This window comes from Phoca vitulina, unplaced genomic scaffold, assembly GCF_004348235.1.
Source record: "Phoca vitulina isolate PV1807 unplaced genomic scaffold, GSC_HSeal_1.0 scaffold2, whole genome shotgun sequence".
Lineage (NCBI taxonomy): Eukaryota > Metazoa > Chordata > Mammalia > Carnivora > Phocidae > Phoca > Phoca vitulina.
The window spans coordinates 99,519,059-99,537,408 of record NW_022589705.1 but is presented as its reverse complement, the minus strand read 5'-3'; the positions used below and the strand labels follow the sequence as shown (position 1 = coordinate 99,537,408).

General features: G+C 61.4%; 1 protein-coding gene across 1 annotated transcript in view; it reads right to left on the bottom strand.

The window, feature by feature from the left end:
• Window positions 1-948: 948 nt before the first annotated feature.
• The window catches only part of MMEL1 (membrane metalloendopeptidase like 1), a 25,683-nt gene continuing 8,281 nt past the window's right edge, over window positions 949-18,350 (bottom strand). The window contains exons 2-22 of the mRNA XM_032418745.1: window positions 16,723-16,782; window positions 15,576-15,737; window positions 15,227-15,307; window positions 13,964-14,059; window positions 13,448-13,566; window positions 12,833-12,898; window positions 11,330-11,464; window positions 11,149-11,238; window positions 7,748-7,884; window positions 7,288-7,381; window positions 5,884-6,012; window positions 5,298-5,396; window positions 4,823-4,906; window positions 4,369-4,472; window positions 4,015-4,073; window positions 3,468-3,587; window positions 2,453-2,586; window positions 2,275-2,340; window positions 1,612-1,707; window positions 1,142-1,218; window positions 949-1,048 (exon numbers count right to left, since the gene is read on the bottom strand). Of these exons, the coding sequence (XP_032274636.1) occupies window positions 949-1,048; window positions 1,142-1,218; window positions 1,612-1,707; window positions 2,275-2,340; window positions 2,453-2,586; window positions 3,468-3,587; window positions 4,015-4,073; window positions 4,369-4,472; window positions 4,823-4,906; window positions 5,298-5,396; window positions 5,884-6,012; window positions 7,288-7,381; window positions 7,748-7,884; window positions 11,149-11,238; window positions 11,330-11,464; window positions 12,833-12,898; window positions 13,448-13,566; window positions 13,964-14,059; window positions 15,227-15,307; window positions 15,576-15,737; window positions 16,723-16,782 (2,108 nt within the window). The remainder of the gene's footprint in view (window positions 1,049-1,141; window positions 1,219-1,611; window positions 1,708-2,274; window positions 2,341-2,452; window positions 2,587-3,467; window positions 3,588-4,014; window positions 4,074-4,368; window positions 4,473-4,822; window positions 4,907-5,297; window positions 5,397-5,883; window positions 6,013-7,287; window positions 7,382-7,747; window positions 7,885-11,148; window positions 11,239-11,329; window positions 11,465-12,832; window positions 12,899-13,447; window positions 13,567-13,963; window positions 14,060-15,226; window positions 15,308-15,575; window positions 15,738-16,722; window positions 16,783-18,350) is intronic.

Genomic DNA, 18,350 nt, shown 5'->3' with positions numbered 1-18,350 from the left:
GGAGTCTCGGCCCAGCTGGTTCATCCAGCACCCCCCCAGTGCCATTCCTTGGCAGGCGAAGCAAGCACCGGAACCTACCACGTCCAGCGTGGAAACCTGCCCCCGCCCCCCTTGTCAGAGGCTCTCTGGTCTGGGTGGATCCAGATGACTGTCTCAGCACCTCCCCTGTACTCCCCTGGCCTGGCCTGGATGACCGCCGCGGCCTCCTAGCTGGCCTTCCAGCTTCCTCCCACCTTACCCATCCCCCCCACCGCCCCTGCCCCATTCAGTCCTCTCAGGGGTCATTTAAAAACTCAGGGCAGGTGACAGTGTCCCTTTGTGATTTAACTCCTCCACTGGCCTCTAGTTACATAAAACCCAAAGTCTACATTCTGAGCTATGGCTCCCTAGTCCCCTCCGCCCACCTCCCGACCTCAGCAGCCCTTCCTCCTGTCTGAACGGGTGGTGGCAGAGGGCCAGGATTTGGGGGCATCCCGGTCACTGCCGTGCCCGCAGCACAGAGACCCTGGAGACAGTCATCAGGAGTGGTCCTCCGTCCACATGGTGTCCTGATGTTTCGCCCCACGCCACCAGCAGCCAGCGCAGAGCCAGCGCTTAGGGCCTCGGGCAGTGCCACCCCGCCTGCCCCCCGGGGCCTCCTAAACAGACAAGGCCGCTGACTTCTTGGAAGCGTTTACTTAGCTCAAGTCTGAAGCTCGGACAGCTGACAAGGACGCTTTGGAGAGTGGGTGCAGACAGTTAAACAGGTCTCCGGGGCTGGGGCGCAGCGCTCCTGGCCGCAAGCGCGGAGGGCACCAGGCGGCGCCGCTCTCCCCGGCTGCTGCGGCTGCGCTCCAGACGCGGGGCGGACGCGGTGGGGGCCTCGCCCACTGCTCCAGCTGCGCGCGGAAGGGACGCCTGGCCTCGGCCGCGGGTGCGCGTGGGCCACGCAGTGCGGCTCGCCCATGGCTACCAGACGCGGCAGCGCTCGTGCGGGTGCATGTGGGTGCCCTCGGCGCAGTGGAAGGCGTCCGCAAAGGCCCCCAGGTTCTGCAGCGAGCCCAGCACCCTGAGGGCGACCAGGGGGGCCTGACCAGCTTCCCTGGGTGCGCGGGGTGGGGGGAGGGGGGCTGCCCGCGGGGAGGAGGCAGGGGCTACTTGCCTGTACTTCAGGGGGCTGTGCACGTCGGTCTTGATGGACTGGATCGCAAACTCAGGCCGGTAGGACCCGCACCACACCTGTGGGCGCACGAGGGGCGTGGCTGCGGGACTGGGGGAAGGGCGGGCCTGGGGGGGAATGGGACGGAGGGATAAGGGGGGGCCCTGAGGGGATCCAGGCGTGGGTGGCCGGGACAGGCGTGTGGTCTCATTTCTTTCTAGGCACAAGGGAGTCCTCCCTGTCCCAGGCTGCCCCTTCTTGGGTATGGGGAGGGGAGCCCCAGCTCCATCTGAATCCTCCCGGGCTCCAACCCCTTGCCATCCTTTTTCTCTAAGAAGCTTTCCAGGCTGGTAAGTTCTGGTTCTGCCTGGCTTGCCCGCTCACTGCGCCCCTGGAAGCATCCCATAGTGGAGGCCCTTCAACTCGTTCCCAGGTGGCATGGCAGCAGGTGGGGTGGGGACTAGGGCTCCTACCTGGGCATAGTTGATAAAGAACAGCTGGTCATAGCTCAGTTCCAGTCCTGGCAGCTGCTGGTCCTTGCCCCCTTCTGCCATCCACTTTAGGTAAGCCTGCAGGCGCCAAACAGGTGCTGGGCCCAGGCCTGCGCTCGCTCCCAGGGTCACACCAGCCCACAGGGACTCCAGAGTCCTCGGGTCCAGGAGAATGGAGGTCTGGCTCCATGGCCTACTCCTGGTGGAGGTCCTGCCTCTGCAGCTTAAGGCCCTTTGAGCACCCCCAGGGACGGTCACTCCTACCTGACTCGCCCAGTGGTCATCTCAGTACTCCACTGTCTGGGCTCAGGCAGACAGCCACGCAGCACCCACCCAGAATGAGCTCCTGAGGCCCAGGGCCTGAGGCTGCAGGTGTAGGGGGCTGCCGAGGCCGGCGGGTACGTGGTGAATGTCACTGTCTCACTTGGAGATGGGCAGTGGCTTCCCCAGAGGTCGAAGGCTCCGCTAAGGTCGGGGTAAAATGTGGGGAGGTGCCCACCCGCCCACGGCCCACCTGCCCACCCGGGGCCCTGCTGCCTTCCAGTACCCATGGAGGAGGGATCCAGGGTGCGCCTCGGCTTGGGCGGGGCACCGTCTCTGCCTCAACGAGCCGCCCGTCCTTGAGGGGCCCCAGCTCGGACCCACCTTGTATGCCTGCCGCACCCCTCCGTTGTCGGCGATGTTTTCCCCGAGTGTGCTGAAGCCGTTCACCTGCGCACAGGACCCGGGATGGCGGGGCGGCCCGGGCTGCCCTGCCTCCCCCAGGGGCTGGGGCTGGGGTGCGGGTCCCTGGGGGTGGCGGTAGAGCTGATGGCTGGCTCACATTCTGGTTGTCCGCCAGATCCCAGGAGTAGTTCCCGTACTGGTGGATCATGCACTCCGACTGCTTCTGGAAGTGCTGGGCCGAGAAGTTGCTCCACCAATCCAGCATGTTGCCATTCTTGTCGAAGTTCCGGCCTGGGCGGGCACAGGTGGGCTGCCCACACGGCCCTGCCTGCCCAGGGCCAGCCTCACCGCACATCCTTTCAGGAGCCCCAATACCTAGAGCTCGCATGTGAGCGGGGAGTGGGCCCCTGAAGGGCACCGGCCTGCTTGAAGGGTCAGCACAATGTCACTGGGCTGCTCAGGCCTGGGAGAGGGGCTTGGTGGTCTCCCATGCCACCTCCGAGGTCAGGGCCCGGGGTGTCCGGTCTCAGGGTTTAATGACCCTTGTTGGGATATCCAAACTGTCTGGGGAGCACATGGTCCTGGGGGGACGTGAGGCTGCCCTCAGAAGGTCCCAGTGGTCAAGCCCCGTGGGAAAGCCAGCCTTCCCGGATTGCAGTTGGAGCCCGTGTGCATGGTCACAGGCCACGAGAGCTGGGCAGGGGCCCCCAGCCCATGGTGGGAGGTGGGAACGTCGGGTCAGCGTATCCCTGGGCTGGAGGATGCTGGCCGTCCTGGAATGACACCAGGCCAGACTCCAGGCCAGGCCAGGCCCCGTGGGTTCAGAGCTACACGGGATATGGCATCCCTGTCTCCATGTCACAGGCCCAGGGAGGAGAGTGGCCAGCGAGTGAGGTGGAGTCAGGGTCAGGCCCTTGTGCTCTCTCCCCCATGGCTCTGCGTAGAGCAAGAGGCCTGACCGGGGCCTGCCGTTCAAGACCTGTCCTGCCGCTGTCGCTCCCCTGGGGACCTGGCAAGTCCTTCCCATGCCCTGGGCCTCAGTGTCCCCATCTGAATCAGGAAGGGGTTGGAGGGACAGTCCCCTCCCGGGACTGTGGCTCAGGGCAGAGGGGAGGGGTGTGTGGGTGTGTGACTTGGAGGCGTCGCTCTGACCCCCCACGCAGCCTCCCTACCGTTGTCGTCAAAGCCGTGAGTGATCTCATGCCCGATCACCATCCCAATGCCCCCGAAGTTCAAGGCCTGTGGCTGCTCCTTGCTGAAGAAAGGAGGCTGCAGGATCCCAGCGGGGAACACTGCACGGGGACGGGGTGGGGAGCAGGCCCTGAGCGAGCGCACCTGTGTGCCAGGTTGGGGTGGGCACCCCGGGGGCTCCTGCCGTTGAACCCTGGAGCCCAGGAGGCAGGGCTCTGAACGGGCCCACATTACAGAAAAGAAAGTTGAGGCCCCGGAGCCAAGAGGCCAGGGCCAGTGGGGCAGCAGATCCCGGCTCTTCCCACCATTCTCTGCTGCCTTGGGACAGGGGTGTGCGGCCCCATTCTCTAAGACCTCGCCGCACCGCTCACAAGGAGAGGAACGTCCCCGCAGGTGGGGTGTTGGGTGGAGTTCCTACAGGTGGGGAGAGGTACTCCCCTTCTGAGCACAGGCTGGAGGTGCCCCCTAGGAGGAAGGGGTGGGGGCTGCGGGAGGGGCTGGGGTCAGTCACCGAGGGGGTGAACGTACCTATCTGGTTTCGGTTTGGGGAGTAGAACGCATTAACCACGGCTGCCCCGATGATCCAGCTGTGATGAACAGGCCGGTCACCTGGAGCCCGTCTCTTGGAGCCCTCCCGACAGGCCCCCCTGCTGGCTGACCAGAGCCCACCCTTACTTAGGGCCTGTGTCACAAAGTGGCTGTGCCATGAGACCCTCGTTGCCCACAGCCAGGGCGAGGTCTGGGCAAACCAAAGATCCGAATCCTCCCTGAGCCCTGGGCCCCAAAGCAGAAGGCACAGCGGGGCTCTGAGTCGGACCGAGTGGCCTCTCCCAGCTGGCCCTGCGCTCAGCCCACTGGCTCCCACGTGCCGTCCCCACTCACAGGTTCTGGTCCACTTTCTCCCGCAGCTTCTTGAGGCTCCGCTGGGCCCCAGCCTTGAGGTTCTGAAGACCATTTTCAAAGTACTTGTCCTCTGAGAAGTTCAGCTAGGGGAGAGGGGCGGTCACCTCGGGTGTGCGGGCAAGGGAGGTCAGGAGTGGCTGGGGACTGGTCTTGGGACTGGCCGGGCAGTCCTGCGCAAGGCCAACAGGCTCTGGGTGCAGATGGGGGGTGGGGGTGCTCTTGCTGGCTCTGGGCATTTATGCAACCTTAGTCTCCCCGTCTGTAACAGGTAACTCCGGAGCCACCCACCCAGTGAGGTGGCCAAGTTAGTGCCAGTACCACCGGCCAGGGCGTTGAAGGCTTATGGTTCACAGGGCTGGCTCAGGGGCAGATCGGGTTGGGGTGAGGGAAGAGGGGAGGTTCTGGAGGGCCCTGGGCCGGGGATGGGGCGCACATTGGAGTACTCCTCATCCAGGTGCTTATTTCTCTCCTCCAGGATGTAGTCTGGGTACCCAATCTGCTCCCGGATGTTCATGGCCTAGGGAGGACATTGGGGCCAGTCTGTGCCTGCCCCACCGTGGGAATCCTGGCTCTGCCCCTCGCTTCACTGCCCGCCTGGCCGGCAGCCAGGGGTCTGATGGGGCGAGCCCTGGGCGGAGTGGCTCAGCTTCCAGTTGTCACACTGGCCCAGAGGGGCTTCTGCTCCGAGGCCATGGCCACCCCCACCCATTCCCAGGGGTGCTGGGGGGTCTCGCAGACTTGGCTTCTGGTCCTGCCTCTGCCCACAGCCCCTTTCTGAGCAAGCCACACCCAGCCTCAGTGTCTTCATCTCTGAAGCGGGTATGATGATGGTCACCCTCTGTCCCCACGCTGGGGCTGCCCTCTCCCTGCAGGAAGCCCTGACCTGGGGGCTCCATCCGCCCACCCACCTTCTCCCGGGCCTTCTTCTTGGACACCTCGTCCATCCAGCCCAGCTCATCCAGGGTCTCCACGAACACTGCCCGCACCTTGTCGATAAGCTCTCTGACCTGGGGGGAGTGCATGACCCTTGTCCTGCATGACCAGCTTTGGGGTCTCTGCAAGGGTCTGGTCCAAAGCCCCGTCCCTGCTGTGGCATTGGGGTTGGGGATGAGGAATGATCCCCACCAGGACAGGGGTCCTGGCTGCAGGTCTTTCTCCTGGGTGGGCCTGGGGCCTGCCCATCCCTGGACTCACAGCCTGTATGACCTGTCCCCTTTCCCAGACAGATCTGTAGGGTTGGGGGTGGGGCCTCTGGCCTCTCCATGTGAAGGGACTGGGCAAATGTGTGCTCCCAGAACCACTGAGCACACACGTGCGGCTGGGGGGCCCTCGGGGTTCCCACACCAGGAGCCAGGAGTCACCACGCGAGGTGTGGGGATGGGACCTGGGCCCCCACCCACCGTGGGCCAGCGTCCCTGTGGGGAGGAAGCTCCTGGCCCTGGGCCATGGACCATGGACGGGGGCGCCATAGCAGTCCAAGCGCAGAGCACCCACCGCGTCCTTGCTGTCTCCGGGGAAGGCCTCCCTGACGTAGAGGGAGCCCACAGCGCTCTCCATGTTGCTATTGACGTAGCTGACGCATTCCCGCCAGCGCACCTCCTCCATGGTCGTGCCGTACAGCACCTGTGGCGGCCGGTCAGCCATTCACTCACTCACTCATTGCTGCCTTTACCAACATCTGCTTCCCTGTCCTCGGCCTCAGGGTGCCCAGGAGCCAGTGGGGGACACGGATAAACTCAGACTCCCCTCTGAGGGCTGGCCATGGGTGTGGGCAGGACCGAGGGTGCAGTTTTCAGGGGAGGGCTCCCGACCCAGACTCTGGGTTGGACCTTTACCCCAGGGCAGTGGTAGGGCCCTACTCAGCCCCCAGTGCCTCCTTGTGCCCTGTTCTTGCCACCCTGGCCTGGCTGTCCGGCCGGATTCTGACCTCAAGGACTCCAGCCCCACCCCAAAGCACCGGCTGGTGTTGACTCTGGAGGTCCTGGGGGGCCATATCCAGCTCAGCTGCAAGCCACCAGCTCTCCGGGCCCCAGTTTTCCCATCACTAAAGTGGAGATGCTTTGTTAGTAGTGTCTCCAACCTAACATGACAAGCTGGGGTCCCGACTTGCCCCGAACGGTTCTGCCATGTTTTCCTGATGCTGGGGAGGACCTCTGCCCATCCCATTTCTCTAGTGAAGAACCACAGAGTCCCCCTGACTCCCATGCCCCTCATTCCCCCATTTGTACCTCAACTCTCTGTTGTAGGCACCTCCATCTGCTGCCGATGCCCTGGTCCTACCTGTCACCCCACCTGGATGATGGCACCTGTCTCCACTCTGATTCCACGCCCCCTCTGATCATTGTCCCAGAACAGCCACCAACACCACAGGGCTTCCCAGTGGGTCCCCTGCTCTGCCCTGACTGCATCCCACCCCCAGAGCAGTCAGAATGACCACACAAGCAGGACACCAGACTGTGGGTCCCACTCCTACAGCCTCAGCAGCTTTCAGGGCATGTGGAATCCATGCATCAGTCCCATGATTGCTGGCCCCCATCTCTCTCCCTGACCTCATCTCCTTCCTTTCTCTCATGTGGCCCTGGGGTGTCCCTGCCTTGAGAATCTGCCACAGTCTTCTCATGTCTCAGTCATTCTCTCCTCATGGTCTCCAGTGTCACCTTCACAGAGAGGCTTTCCCTGTCCTGTCCCTTCCTCTGATGTCCTACTTGTTGCTTTTGAAAGAGCAGATCTCCAGTTTGTCGACTGCCCCAAGAGGGCAGGTACCTCATTAGCCTCTTTCATGGCTCTGACCCCAGGGAGGACCTTGGTGTTTGGCCCACAGCAGGTGCTCAGTACCATAAACTGAGTGAATCAATGACAGGGCAGGGGCAGGAGCTGCCTCTGTGGGGTCTCACTCACCTTGCGGTAGTTTGTCCGTGCATCCTTGAATCGCTGGCTCAGGCTGCTAATGCGATCCAACACCAGGCGCCAGACCAGGTAGTTCTGTATGGTCCTGTGGGCAGGAGGCAGAGGGTGGGGTATAGAACAGGTGAGTGGTATATGCCTAGAGAGATTATTTGGCTTATGGGCCCTTGGTCAACAGGTTCTATGCCAAGCAGGGAGCTCACTGCAAGCAGGGTGGTGGAGAAAGCCTCTAGGACAACCCCAGATACAGCCTGTCTGCTCCTGGGTGCTTGAGATACCTCAAGGAGGGTTCACATCTCTCACTAAGGCTCTGTCGGCCACTAACATTTACCCACTCATGTCCCTCACTCCCAGAGTAAATGCCCTGGGGTCCTCTCCTGTGAGGAGAAGCTGCAGGGGCGAGGGGAAGGGGCAAGGATGCTTAAGCCTCTGGGGACCTTCTCTGGGTCCTCACCTGGCTGAGTAGACATCGATGATGTCTTCAAGGTTCTGGAGGTAGGGGATGCCATAGACCACCACTTCTTCATCTGGCAGCAGTTTGATTTTGACAGAGGACAGCACAGATTGTATGAAGAGGGTCCAGTTAAACCCCTGGGGAAAACGGGCATGGGGAGAAAGAGAGACAGAGAGGTAGACACAGCTCCTGGGCATCCAAGAAATCCAGCTCTAACCAAAGAATACTCAGAGAATAAGAGAGAAGGCACAGATGATCAGAATCAGGGGAAGGGTGGGTGACATTAGCACAGAGCCTACAGACTGTGACAAGAGATTATGCCAATGTATTTAAAAACTTCAGTGTGGTGGAAAAATTCTTGAAAAAAAAACAAACACAACTTAGCAAAATGACCAAAGAGTAGCAAATACAGTCTTGTATGTAATAAACTGATCTTTAATTTGAAATATTCCCACGTAGAAATTTCCAGACTCATCTGGCTATTCCAGTGGATGCTATCTGACATTTAAGGAAGGCATACTGCCAATCCTACTCAAATTTCCTAGAGAAGAGGAAGAGAAAACTCTTCTCAGTTGGATTTGGGAAGCCAAGAATAACTTAAGACCAAAATAAGGATATTACAAAGAAAGAAGGTAACAGGCTAGTCTCATTTATGATCATAGATACAAAAATTCTAAGGAAAATATTAGCAATTAGGATTTATCCACACCTATATAAAATGGATAATACAGCACAGCCAAATTTGATTTATTCAAGCAATTCAAGTTTGGTGTAACATTTGAAAATTGAATCCTATAATTCACCGTGACAAGTGATAAAGCAGGAAAATCACATCCTAATTTTGATGGATGCAGAAAGAAAGGCATTTAGTAAATTTCACCATCTGTGCATAATAAAAACTCTTAGCGGACTAGAAATAGAAGGTAATTCAATAATCTGATGAAGGGACTCTGCATACAACAGCAGCAACAACAGAAACAAACACGTCCACAGCAAATGTAAAAACGGTGAAATGTTACAGGCTCTTCTCTTAGGAAGGAAACAAGATGTCCACTATCATGACATTAGCACTGCGCTGAGTGTCCCTGCCAGTTCAGTAAGACAAGTAAGTGAAATAAAATCAGTAAGAGTTCGAAAGGGAAGAAATAAAACATACTGTTCACAAACGACATGATTTCATGTGCACAAACTCTGAAAGGACCTACAGGTAAAGTATCAGAACTAGTAAGTGCACTGAGTAAAATTGCTGTGTGTGAGGTCAGAATCTCTGTATGCTAGCAACAAAAAATACGAAGATATGTTACAAAATGAGGCCCTTCATAACAGTATAAAAAAACCAAATGGCTAATAATAAATCTGATGAAAGATATGTAAGGCATCTTAAGAGGACATTTCATACACTGCTGTTGGGGACAACAACTCTGTACTCAGGGGAAAAGTTTTGGAGTTATCTGCTAAAGTTGAACATATGTGTGTTCTGTGACCTGGCCATCTCATTCCTAGGTAGATACCCAACAGAAGTGCATTCATGTGCACCCCAAAAGACATGCACTAGAATGAACATGACCACCTTATTCAGAGGAGTCCAGAATGTGATCTGACCCAGAAGTCTAACAAGAGTACAGCAGGGGTGTAATGGTTGTGTGTTCTCAGAGCGGATCATACAGCAGTCAGGATGAGTGAAAACTTGCCTGATGCCCAGTGAGATGGGGGGCATAATGACGGCGAGATGTAGTCTCACCTACAAAACGTAGGATGAGAGAAGCCCGTGCAAGTGAGTCAACTTGTCTGGTTCTGATCGAATCTTGTGGTGGGAGAAGTCGGGGTGGTGGCTGTTTCAGGGGAGGGCAGGGGAAGGGCCATGAGGAGGGGTGTCCGTAGTGGTTCTGATCTGAGTAAGGGCTGTGTGCACATGCTCACGTGGAGACAAGTCTACGCATTATAAAAGCATCATGCACCAAATGCCCCAAAGCCTGGCTTCCAGAATGTTCCCCGGGGGCTGCTCCAGTGCTATCTCCATGGCATGGCGCCTGCAGGCCATCGGAGTTCTCTTTCTTCACTTCCCACACTTGGCACATTTGCAAATCCTGCTGGCTCTACCTTCCAAATAGATCCAGAAGCCACCCTCTCACCATGTCTGCTGACACTTGTCCCCGCCTGTCACATGTCCTGCCTGGGCCACGCTGCAGGCTGGTCCTCAGTGTGAATCAAGTCTGAGCCCCAAGCCCCTCTCACACAGCATCAAGGCCAGTGCCCTGGAGGTCTGGCCCAGTCCACCCCGTCACCTCCCGGGCCTCATCTGCCCTCCAGCGGCCTTGCGGCTCCTGCCTCAGGACCTGGGCCTTTGCTGCCCCCGTTTGGGCTGCGTGTCCCAGACGGCCCCTCCTCCAAGACTTCTCTCGCACATCAGCTGCGTGGTGTGGCCACTCTTGGCTGCCGTTGTCCCACCCCCTCCCTGCTTTCTGACACACCCTGCAGGTCCCGCTCTTTCTCACTCCCGGCCTGCGTGGCAGCATGGGTGCAAAGTGGGGATAGCCTGCATGGTTCACGGATGCGGCCAGTGCCAGAGTAGGGCCTGCCCCCCAAAGTGCCCGCGGGGGGTGGGCCAGCTGTTGGGCTGGGTTGAGGGGGGTGGCTGCAGCAGGCCACCACTGGGAGCCAGTGCTAAGGAAAAGAGCAGGATCCAGGGACCATGGAGCCTTCTGGAACACCAGGTGCTATGAGCCCTGGGCAGGAGTCTCCCCGAATTTTCCGGTTCTGTTCTATGGCTCCAGACACTTGCATTTTCTGGTCAGGAGTTAGGAGCTTTGGTTTCTATCCCTACCGCCTGCCCTCTCCTCCCTCTGACTTTGGCTCCATCCCTGCTCAGGCCCTCTGCCCTCTGACTTTGGCTCTGTCCTCGCCCACCCTCTCTGCCTTTTGACTTGGCCTTGGCTGTAAGGTTGGCGGTGGCTAGAACCGCACTTCTGCCCCTCCTACGGGGAGGCCGCTGGACAGGCTGGCTGCTCAGGGCGGTCAGCCGGCCGAGTTTGGGGTTGGGTGGGGTGCTCCCCTCTCTCTGGCTCTTCCCCTGCCCCCAGCCCCTGAGCATAAGTCCTGGCCAGCAGGGAGGGAGGGCCTGAGGGTGCGGCGGTGTGGGGCAGCCTTCAGTCTGGGGTGGGGCAGACTTGGGGACAGAGTGCCCTGCGTGGGGGTCTCCCTGGCTCTGGTTAATCAGCAACCCCTCTAGGCTTGTTTCCTGCTCAGAAAAGTGGGTTCATTGCTGCAGCCCCCTCATAGATGGGGGGCCCTGTGGCCCTGGACAGCCCAGTCGGCACCTGCTGTCCCAGCGTGAGAGCATCCCTGGTGGGCGTGCGTGGGCGTGTATTTCCGAGGCTCAGCCGACCGAGGCGGGGACTCACCTTCAGGCCAAACTTGTTCTGGAGGTCCTCCAGGCTCATCCTATGGTATAGGGTGGTGACATCGTGCCTCTCCTCCTGGGGGGCCGTGGCCTGCACCGGGGGCCAGGTGGTCACGCTGGGCCGTGGGGGGCAGCCGGGGCCCATCCCCTGCCCCCCTCCCCGCCCCCGGCCGCGGCCTCACGTTTGCCAGCTGCGTCTCCAGCTCCAGCACCTGCACCATGTCTTCCCGCACCAGGTAGCTGTTCTCCGGGAGGTGCATGTCTGCCCGCAGCATGGTGGCCACCGACATCATGAACCGCAGGTAGGCTTCCCGCACCTGGGCCAAAGGACGCAGAGCGGAGTCTGGCGGCCTCGGCCACCTTGCCCCCATGGAGCTCTCTGTGGGGTGGGGGCGGGCGTAGGGCACGAAGCAGGCCCCCGGGGGCTCGTGGGGCCAAGCTCAGCCAGCAGGCGGTGGCAGGGCCCCTGAGCACGGGGATGGGGCGCTCCAGCCTGTCCACGCCCTCCAGGCCAGGGCCAGGGCCTCAGCTGCCCCTCACACTGCCGGACAAGCCTGCGTGGGAGGTGCGAGCTGCAGGCGGGGTGGACCTGCTTCCTCACACCTGCGCGGTCGGCTCCACGCTGAGGCCACGCCCAGCCAGCTCAGAGCTGCCCTCCCCGCTCCACCCCTTTCAGGCGCGCGACCCCAGGCCCCTGGGCTCCCGCAGGACCAGAGACCTGACGGACCTTGTGTCCGTCTGATGGCGGCCTGTGAAGTCCTGGGCACACAGCAGGTGCTTAATAAAGGTCCAGGGCCGGCCCTGGGCTGTCGGCTAGGCTGCCTTCTCCAGGCTTGCCTCAGCCCGAGGGTCAGGAAGTGGGTCCTGAGCATGGATGCCCCTCCTGGACTTTCTCCGTGCCCCATCCCGGTGGGGCGTCCCTCATAGGAGGTAGGGGCCACTGGGGCACCTCCTCTGGCCTGAGGCTCGGCCGTCGCTGCCAGCTCTGGTTCACACTGCTGGGCATGACCCCGTCCAGATGCTGCGTCTCTCTGCTGCCCAGTCTGGTTCTCTCAACTCCACTGCCCCACCCCCGGGCTCTTCCATCAGCCACGCCGGCTTTTCTCCTGGCTGGACCCATCGTAGCCTAGCGCATAGCCCGCCTCCACCAGCGAGCCCACCATACTGCTTCCCCGCCGTGGGTCATTTCACAGCTTCCACCTGTCACAGACCGCTCCCGGCTCTGCCTTCTACCCTGCTCGCCTGGGTTTGGCTCCTAGTCTCCCTCCTCCCTTTATGCAGGAGCAGAATGGTTAAGGGGGCAGGCCCGGGCTCCGGTGGCCTGTGTTCAGATCCCAGCCGGCTCTACGCAGCAGACTAGCAGTGTGGACCGCAGCCCTGCACTGCCGGACAGGCAGGCGGGGTGTGACCCTCGGGGCTATGGGCTGAGCTGAGCTTGTCCCCATATAGGCGCAGGGTGTTTGGGGACTGTCCCTTTGATGAGGCCGAAGGCCGCGCTTAGCTTGTCCACAGGCCTCAGAGCCCCCTGCAGGCGCTCACAGAGGCTAGCTGTGGGCAGCGAGGGTCAACGGGTCACAAGGGGAAGCTGGATCACAGGTGGGCCCCGAAGTGACAGGTGGGCGGGCAGGGCAGAGGGGCAGGCAGGAAGTGCCAGGGGGAGGGGCCTGGGGTCCAGCTTGACTCACCTTCTGGTTGCTGCCCTCGTTGAAATAGTACTCTCGGGATGGCATGCCCAAGGTGGGCTGGTCTATCTGGAGACACAGAGGGTGTGGACCTGGGCAGGGAGCCGGGGATCCCCACAGCCTGGCTGACGAGGACAGCAGCTCTCTCCACTCCCCGTGAACTGTGCCCAGTGGAAACACGAGCTCCACCAGGACGGGCACACGCTGGTGTGTGTGCGGGCACAGCTCTGCGAGTGATGGGCGGAGGGCCGCGGGGGCTGGACTGCAGGGCGGGCTGAGAGGTGGCCTCACGGCACCCTCGCCCTCCCAGAGTGGTGTGGCCTGGCTGTGGCCAGTGGTGGCTCTCTGAGGTCAGCCTTCCTGTCCTGGTGCCAGAGGCCCGGACAGATGGCCCCGAGGACCGGCTCGGCACACGGGCCGGCTCCCCCGACCGGGACCTGGTTCCGCAGGCAGCCGGTGCCCCCGAGCAGGACGTGGGCAGGAGCAGGGCTCTGGGGACACCCCCGGCGTTCCCCCGCTCCCCAGCCCCGGCCCCGGCCAGCTCCCCACTGCCCTGCAGGCGCCCCCAGCCAGGCACGAGGGGCCCGGCCTACCCCGGCCCCCCGGCGCGGCTCGTACGTAGATGATGTGGCGGCTGGAGTTCTGGTCGTCGTTCCAGATGAAGAGGTCGATGAGGACGCGCCTGTTGAACTGCGTGTTCATCACAGCCAGCTGCTGTTCCAGCTCCCACCTGGGGCCTGGGGAGTCAGCGCCTCAGGCTGGGGCCAGGCTGCGCTCCTGGGGGTCCCAGGCCAGGCCCTCGTCGGACACTGAGTCCCAGCCTGCTAGACCCCTGCCCGGCTCATGGTGGCAAGCACACTTGTGGGTGCCCGGGGGCTGAGGGACACAAGGGACCCACTTCCCGAAACCGTGCCCAGGGAACAGCAGGGCCCGCGTGTGGGGCCTGCCATCCGCCTGTGCCCCCTGAGCCCGGGGTGCGGCGGGGGGAGGTGAGGACTCCCTAGGGCTCTGGAAGGGGGCCCACCAGCCGCTGGTACACACTTGCCAGCAGGAGCCGGGAGGGCTCAGCCGCAGGAGCCCCGGGCGGTGTCGGCCTGTGTGCTGGGCGAGGCCGCCGCCAGGCCCTGGCCTTACCTACGCTCTCGTTCCACTTCTCCATGGTCACCGGCCAGCCTCCCATCACCTCCAGGATGTCCAGCAGGGGCTGCGAGTCTCGTTTCTCTATCACGCCTGAGAGGAGAGGAGGGGTCACTGGCCCGGACGCGCAGTGGGTGTGCGCCTTCCCCAGACCCGCGGGGACGCCGCACGCCCGGCGCCGAGCCCCGCCCCTGTCACCCGGTGCGGCGCCGGACGCAGAGGAGCCTGACGGATGCAGCTGTGACAGGCGCCTGGGGCTCGGCGAAAGCAGATGGGCGAGCAGGCCGAGGGGCGTGGGAGGGGGACAGGCGATCGGGTGCCGGGTGAGCCAGCCTGAGGGAGGCCCTGTGGCCCAGGAGTGCTCCAAGAGGTGCCCCATGCGCGGCCCTGGGCGCTCTGGCCTGGGTGGGGGAGCTCTAGCATCACGGCCGACAGAACAACTCCCTCAGGGCAGCGATGGTTTGACAGGGAGCTTGGGAGCTTCTGTCACAAATAAGGTGAAGGTGGGGACACAGGGGCCTATGGGCCGGCCAGGTGATGTCCCCTCACTGTGGCTTGCCTTCGGCAGCAGTCCTATAAGGCTGGCTTAGCCAGAGCCCCCTCAACCCAATTTCCCCTTCTAGTAATCTGTCCACCGACCCCATCCTGCCCCTGGGCTAGAAATCCCCCCCGCTCTTTCCCCTGTGGAAAATCCCACTGCAGTGGGCCCTGCACCCATCAGAACGCCCTGAATAAAGTCTGCCTCACCGTCCTTCACAAGTGTTGTGCTAATTCTTTAACAGTGTGCGTGTGCATGCATGCACATGCACACACACATCCATGCACACACATGTCCACGCACACACACGTCCATGCACACACACATGTCCATGCACACGCACACCCACATGCGTGCACACATGTCCATGTGCACACATGCATGCAACACACATGTCCTCGTGCACACATGCACACACAACACATATGCACATACACACATATCCACGTGCATGCACACACACACACGGCCATGTGCATGCTCGTGCACCTTCCCTGGGGCTTCTAGGTGGGCCCCTCACCATTTTCCTCCTGCCTGGACAGGGTGGCCCCAGGCTGGGGTCAGGATATAGATAGGGTCACAGGCAGCTGGTAGCAAGGCCGTGTCCCCAGGGGAGCCTTGACCCAGTGGTCTGGTGGGGGCACAGCCCCTCTGGCATGAGTCCATGCTGTGCTGCAGGGCCGTGGGTCCCAGAGCCTCCCCGCCAGCCCTCCGCCACTCACTCTCGTTCATGCAGGAGCGGTACAGGATCTTGGCCTTCTGCACAGCCGGCCTGTCCTTGGTGGTGGAATTCTCCAGCAACCCTGTGGGCAGAGGAGGAAGCTAGACGGAGGCCTGAGGCGGCTGTGGGGAGAGCCAGGTCAAAGGTCCAGTGCCCCGACCCCATTCAGTGAGAGGTGGTCCCTCTGCCCCTGCCGGGCCTTTATCCCAGGGGAGTTCTCCTCCCCTGTGCCCTGCCCTGTGACCACAGAGGGCCCAGCAGCCTGTCCCGCTGGCCCCACGGCCACCCTAGAGTGGGGCAGACGCACAGCCTCACCCCAGCTCCACCCCCAAGGTCGCAGCTGCTCTCACCTTTGAGGATGACCTCCAGCTCATCTCGAAGGACGTCAAAGACGCTGTATCGGGAGTTGGTCTCGGGGACCACGTGGCGCCGCAGCCAGCCTCCGCAAGCGTACTGGTAGAAGTCGTCACAGGGTTCCCTGGATGGGTCCATGTTCTGGAGGATCCTGGCGGCTGCTCGTGGAGACGGGTGGAGAGGGAGAGGGGCACCCAGTTACGGGTAGCCGAGGGACAGTTGGATATTCGATCATGGCTGTGCGCCCTTGGGGAGTGTCAGTCGCCCTCCCCGAGGCTCGGCGTGGTTGGATTCAAGTTCTAGGGCTATGACTTATTAGCCACATGACCTGGAACCACGTGACCTTTCTGCCCTTCATGTGCATGTTTGCAAACCTGGGATGGCTGCAGTCCGGGCTCCCAGGAGGTGCTCTGCTGGGGGCCCTGCCCCTGGAGCCCCCTTACTCGCCAGTGTGTCTGTGGGGGCGAGGGGGCTCTTACCCACCACTTGGGGTTTGTCTGCTGTTAGAGGAGAGGGCTTGGCCCCTAGCACCCCGAGTGTGCAGCATCAGTGGGGTCCGGGGTTCCCTGCTGAAGGCTCTCAGCTGAGACAGCCAGGCTGGATTCCCCCCTGTGGCCCCCCCCACCCTGGGACCCTCCCTCGCCTTCTGTCCCACTTGGCTGGGGCCTGGCAGGAAGCACCAGCTCGAATGCCTGTCCATGCCCCCAATGTGGGCAGAAAAGTCTCATTTCTGAGTTTTCACCGGCATTTCTTCAGACCATTTTCACTCTTTTCAGTCTGCAAATAGCAGCATATGGACCCCAATTTTAAGACAAATTCGTGGGAGGAAACTTGTACGTTCATGTGACCTTTCTTTCTTAACTGCAGGAAGACCCAGGCCCAGCACTACCTTCCTCCCCATCACGGGGGCCTCGGCGGGGGCAGGGTGGCTTCCTGGGGGGCGCGGGGATGGGAAGCGGGAGTGCACCTATTTTCCTTGCCCACCACAGAGGTCCCACCTGCAGGCAGGGCCAGGCTCTGCTTGCCAGCCCCCGTGCCACATCTTGAGGTGGCTCCCCTTGGCCTCAAGGGGCCCTGTGCCAGCCTCACGGGAACCCCCTCGCCCCGGGCAGGGCTGTCGAAGGTGTGGGGAAGGGGGCTTACCTGCTATGACACAGCCCGGACTGGTGCAGATATCACCCACCTCCTTGGGCCATTGGATGGCTGTGGGCAAGACGCGGTGTGAGCAAGTGGGGAGGTGGAGCGGGACGGGGTGTAGGTGGCATGAGTCTGCTGGGGCGGGCGGGACCAGGCTTCAAACCACCCCCAGCCCCCAGGGATAGTCCAACCTGGGGCCCTGAGTCTTCCCCAGGTGGCCCGGGACTGGGGCCTTGAGTGAGGGTGAGCCTCATGCTGGCTTGAGCCCTGCTGTGACCTGGGAGCCTCTTTATACCCTCTGCCTCCACTGACCCCCATAGCTGCCCTGGGTCCCCAGGACAGCAGCTGGCCATTCTGTCCTCCTGGCTGTATGCCAGCCAGTTCCCGCCTGTCACCTTCTCCAGGCAGCCTGCCTGTGTTGTTCATCTCTGCACACTATGGCCCCCCCAACCCTCTATCTGGCACTAGCTGGTTGTATAAAGGTGTGCCTGCCTGGTCTTGGGGATGGCGCCCCAAGCCTGGGGGGTAGTGTAACTCATGCTGGTTTCCTAGAGCCCAGGGAACATCCTGCATCTAGCAGGTGCTCGTTGCTGTATCCCTGCCCTGTCCTGTCTTTCTATGGGACTCTGGGGGCCCCAGGGCAGGGCCCCACTCCCCAGCTGCACACCCTAGGCTGCCATGAGTTGCCCAGCCCACAGGAGGCCCAGTTTACAGCCCACCGGCTCGGGCTGTGTTTTGATAGGGAAGGCAAAGCTACCTCGGGGTTTTCGTTTTACAATGGTCTTCTCTTCCTTTGAGAAGCAAAGCCGGCTAGGAAAGAGTGTCAGCTGCTTCCCTGGGGAGAAACACAGCACTCAGCTCTCTGCCTCCAGCCCCTCCTGGGACACCTTGGGGCTTGCTTGGGGACAGCCCTGGCATTTTCCTGCAGTGCTGGGGTCCAGGGTGCTCTGGGGGCTGCCTGCCTCCCTGTAGCCGGGCCTGGTCACCAGGGTCACCCAGCAGAACTTATCTCTGAGTGGGAGGGGAAAAGGGCCCCACAGGCTTGCCCACCCCATTGCTCTCCAGACCCAACCCACCCAGCCCCACCCCTATCTGCCAGGGCCCAGAGGGTTCCTGAGGCGGGACCTCTTTCTCCTCTGACTTCCTCTTCTAGCTTGGGGTCATGGGCCACACCATGCAAGGTGGCAGTTCCTGGGGTCCTACCAAGGCAGGAACAACAGGTTCATTTACCAGGAAAGGATGTCACTTTCACTTTCTGACCCACAGGCCACCTTCCCTCCATCCCTCCTCTGCATAGGATGGGGACATTGTCTGGTCAGCATCGGGATCTTCCGGGTGGTTGTCAATTCCACCCGGAGTGGGGGTGGGGAAGGGGGAGGTGGAGGGACAGGGGAGAGGCAGGTCCAGGGAGAGGGCATGCCAGGCCTAGCTACCTACAGACCTGGCTTGTGGCTGATTTTCCCCACTAGGGAGGCACACGGACACCTGGCGGGAAGGAGGAAACAGGGCCTTGTGCAGGTCAGAGACTGCAGAGGGTGCAGGGAGCGCCCCAGACTTTGGGAGTTGGAAGGAATGCTTATGAAACACGGGGTCTGGGGTGGGTGGGCCAATGGAAGGAATGCTTATGAAACATG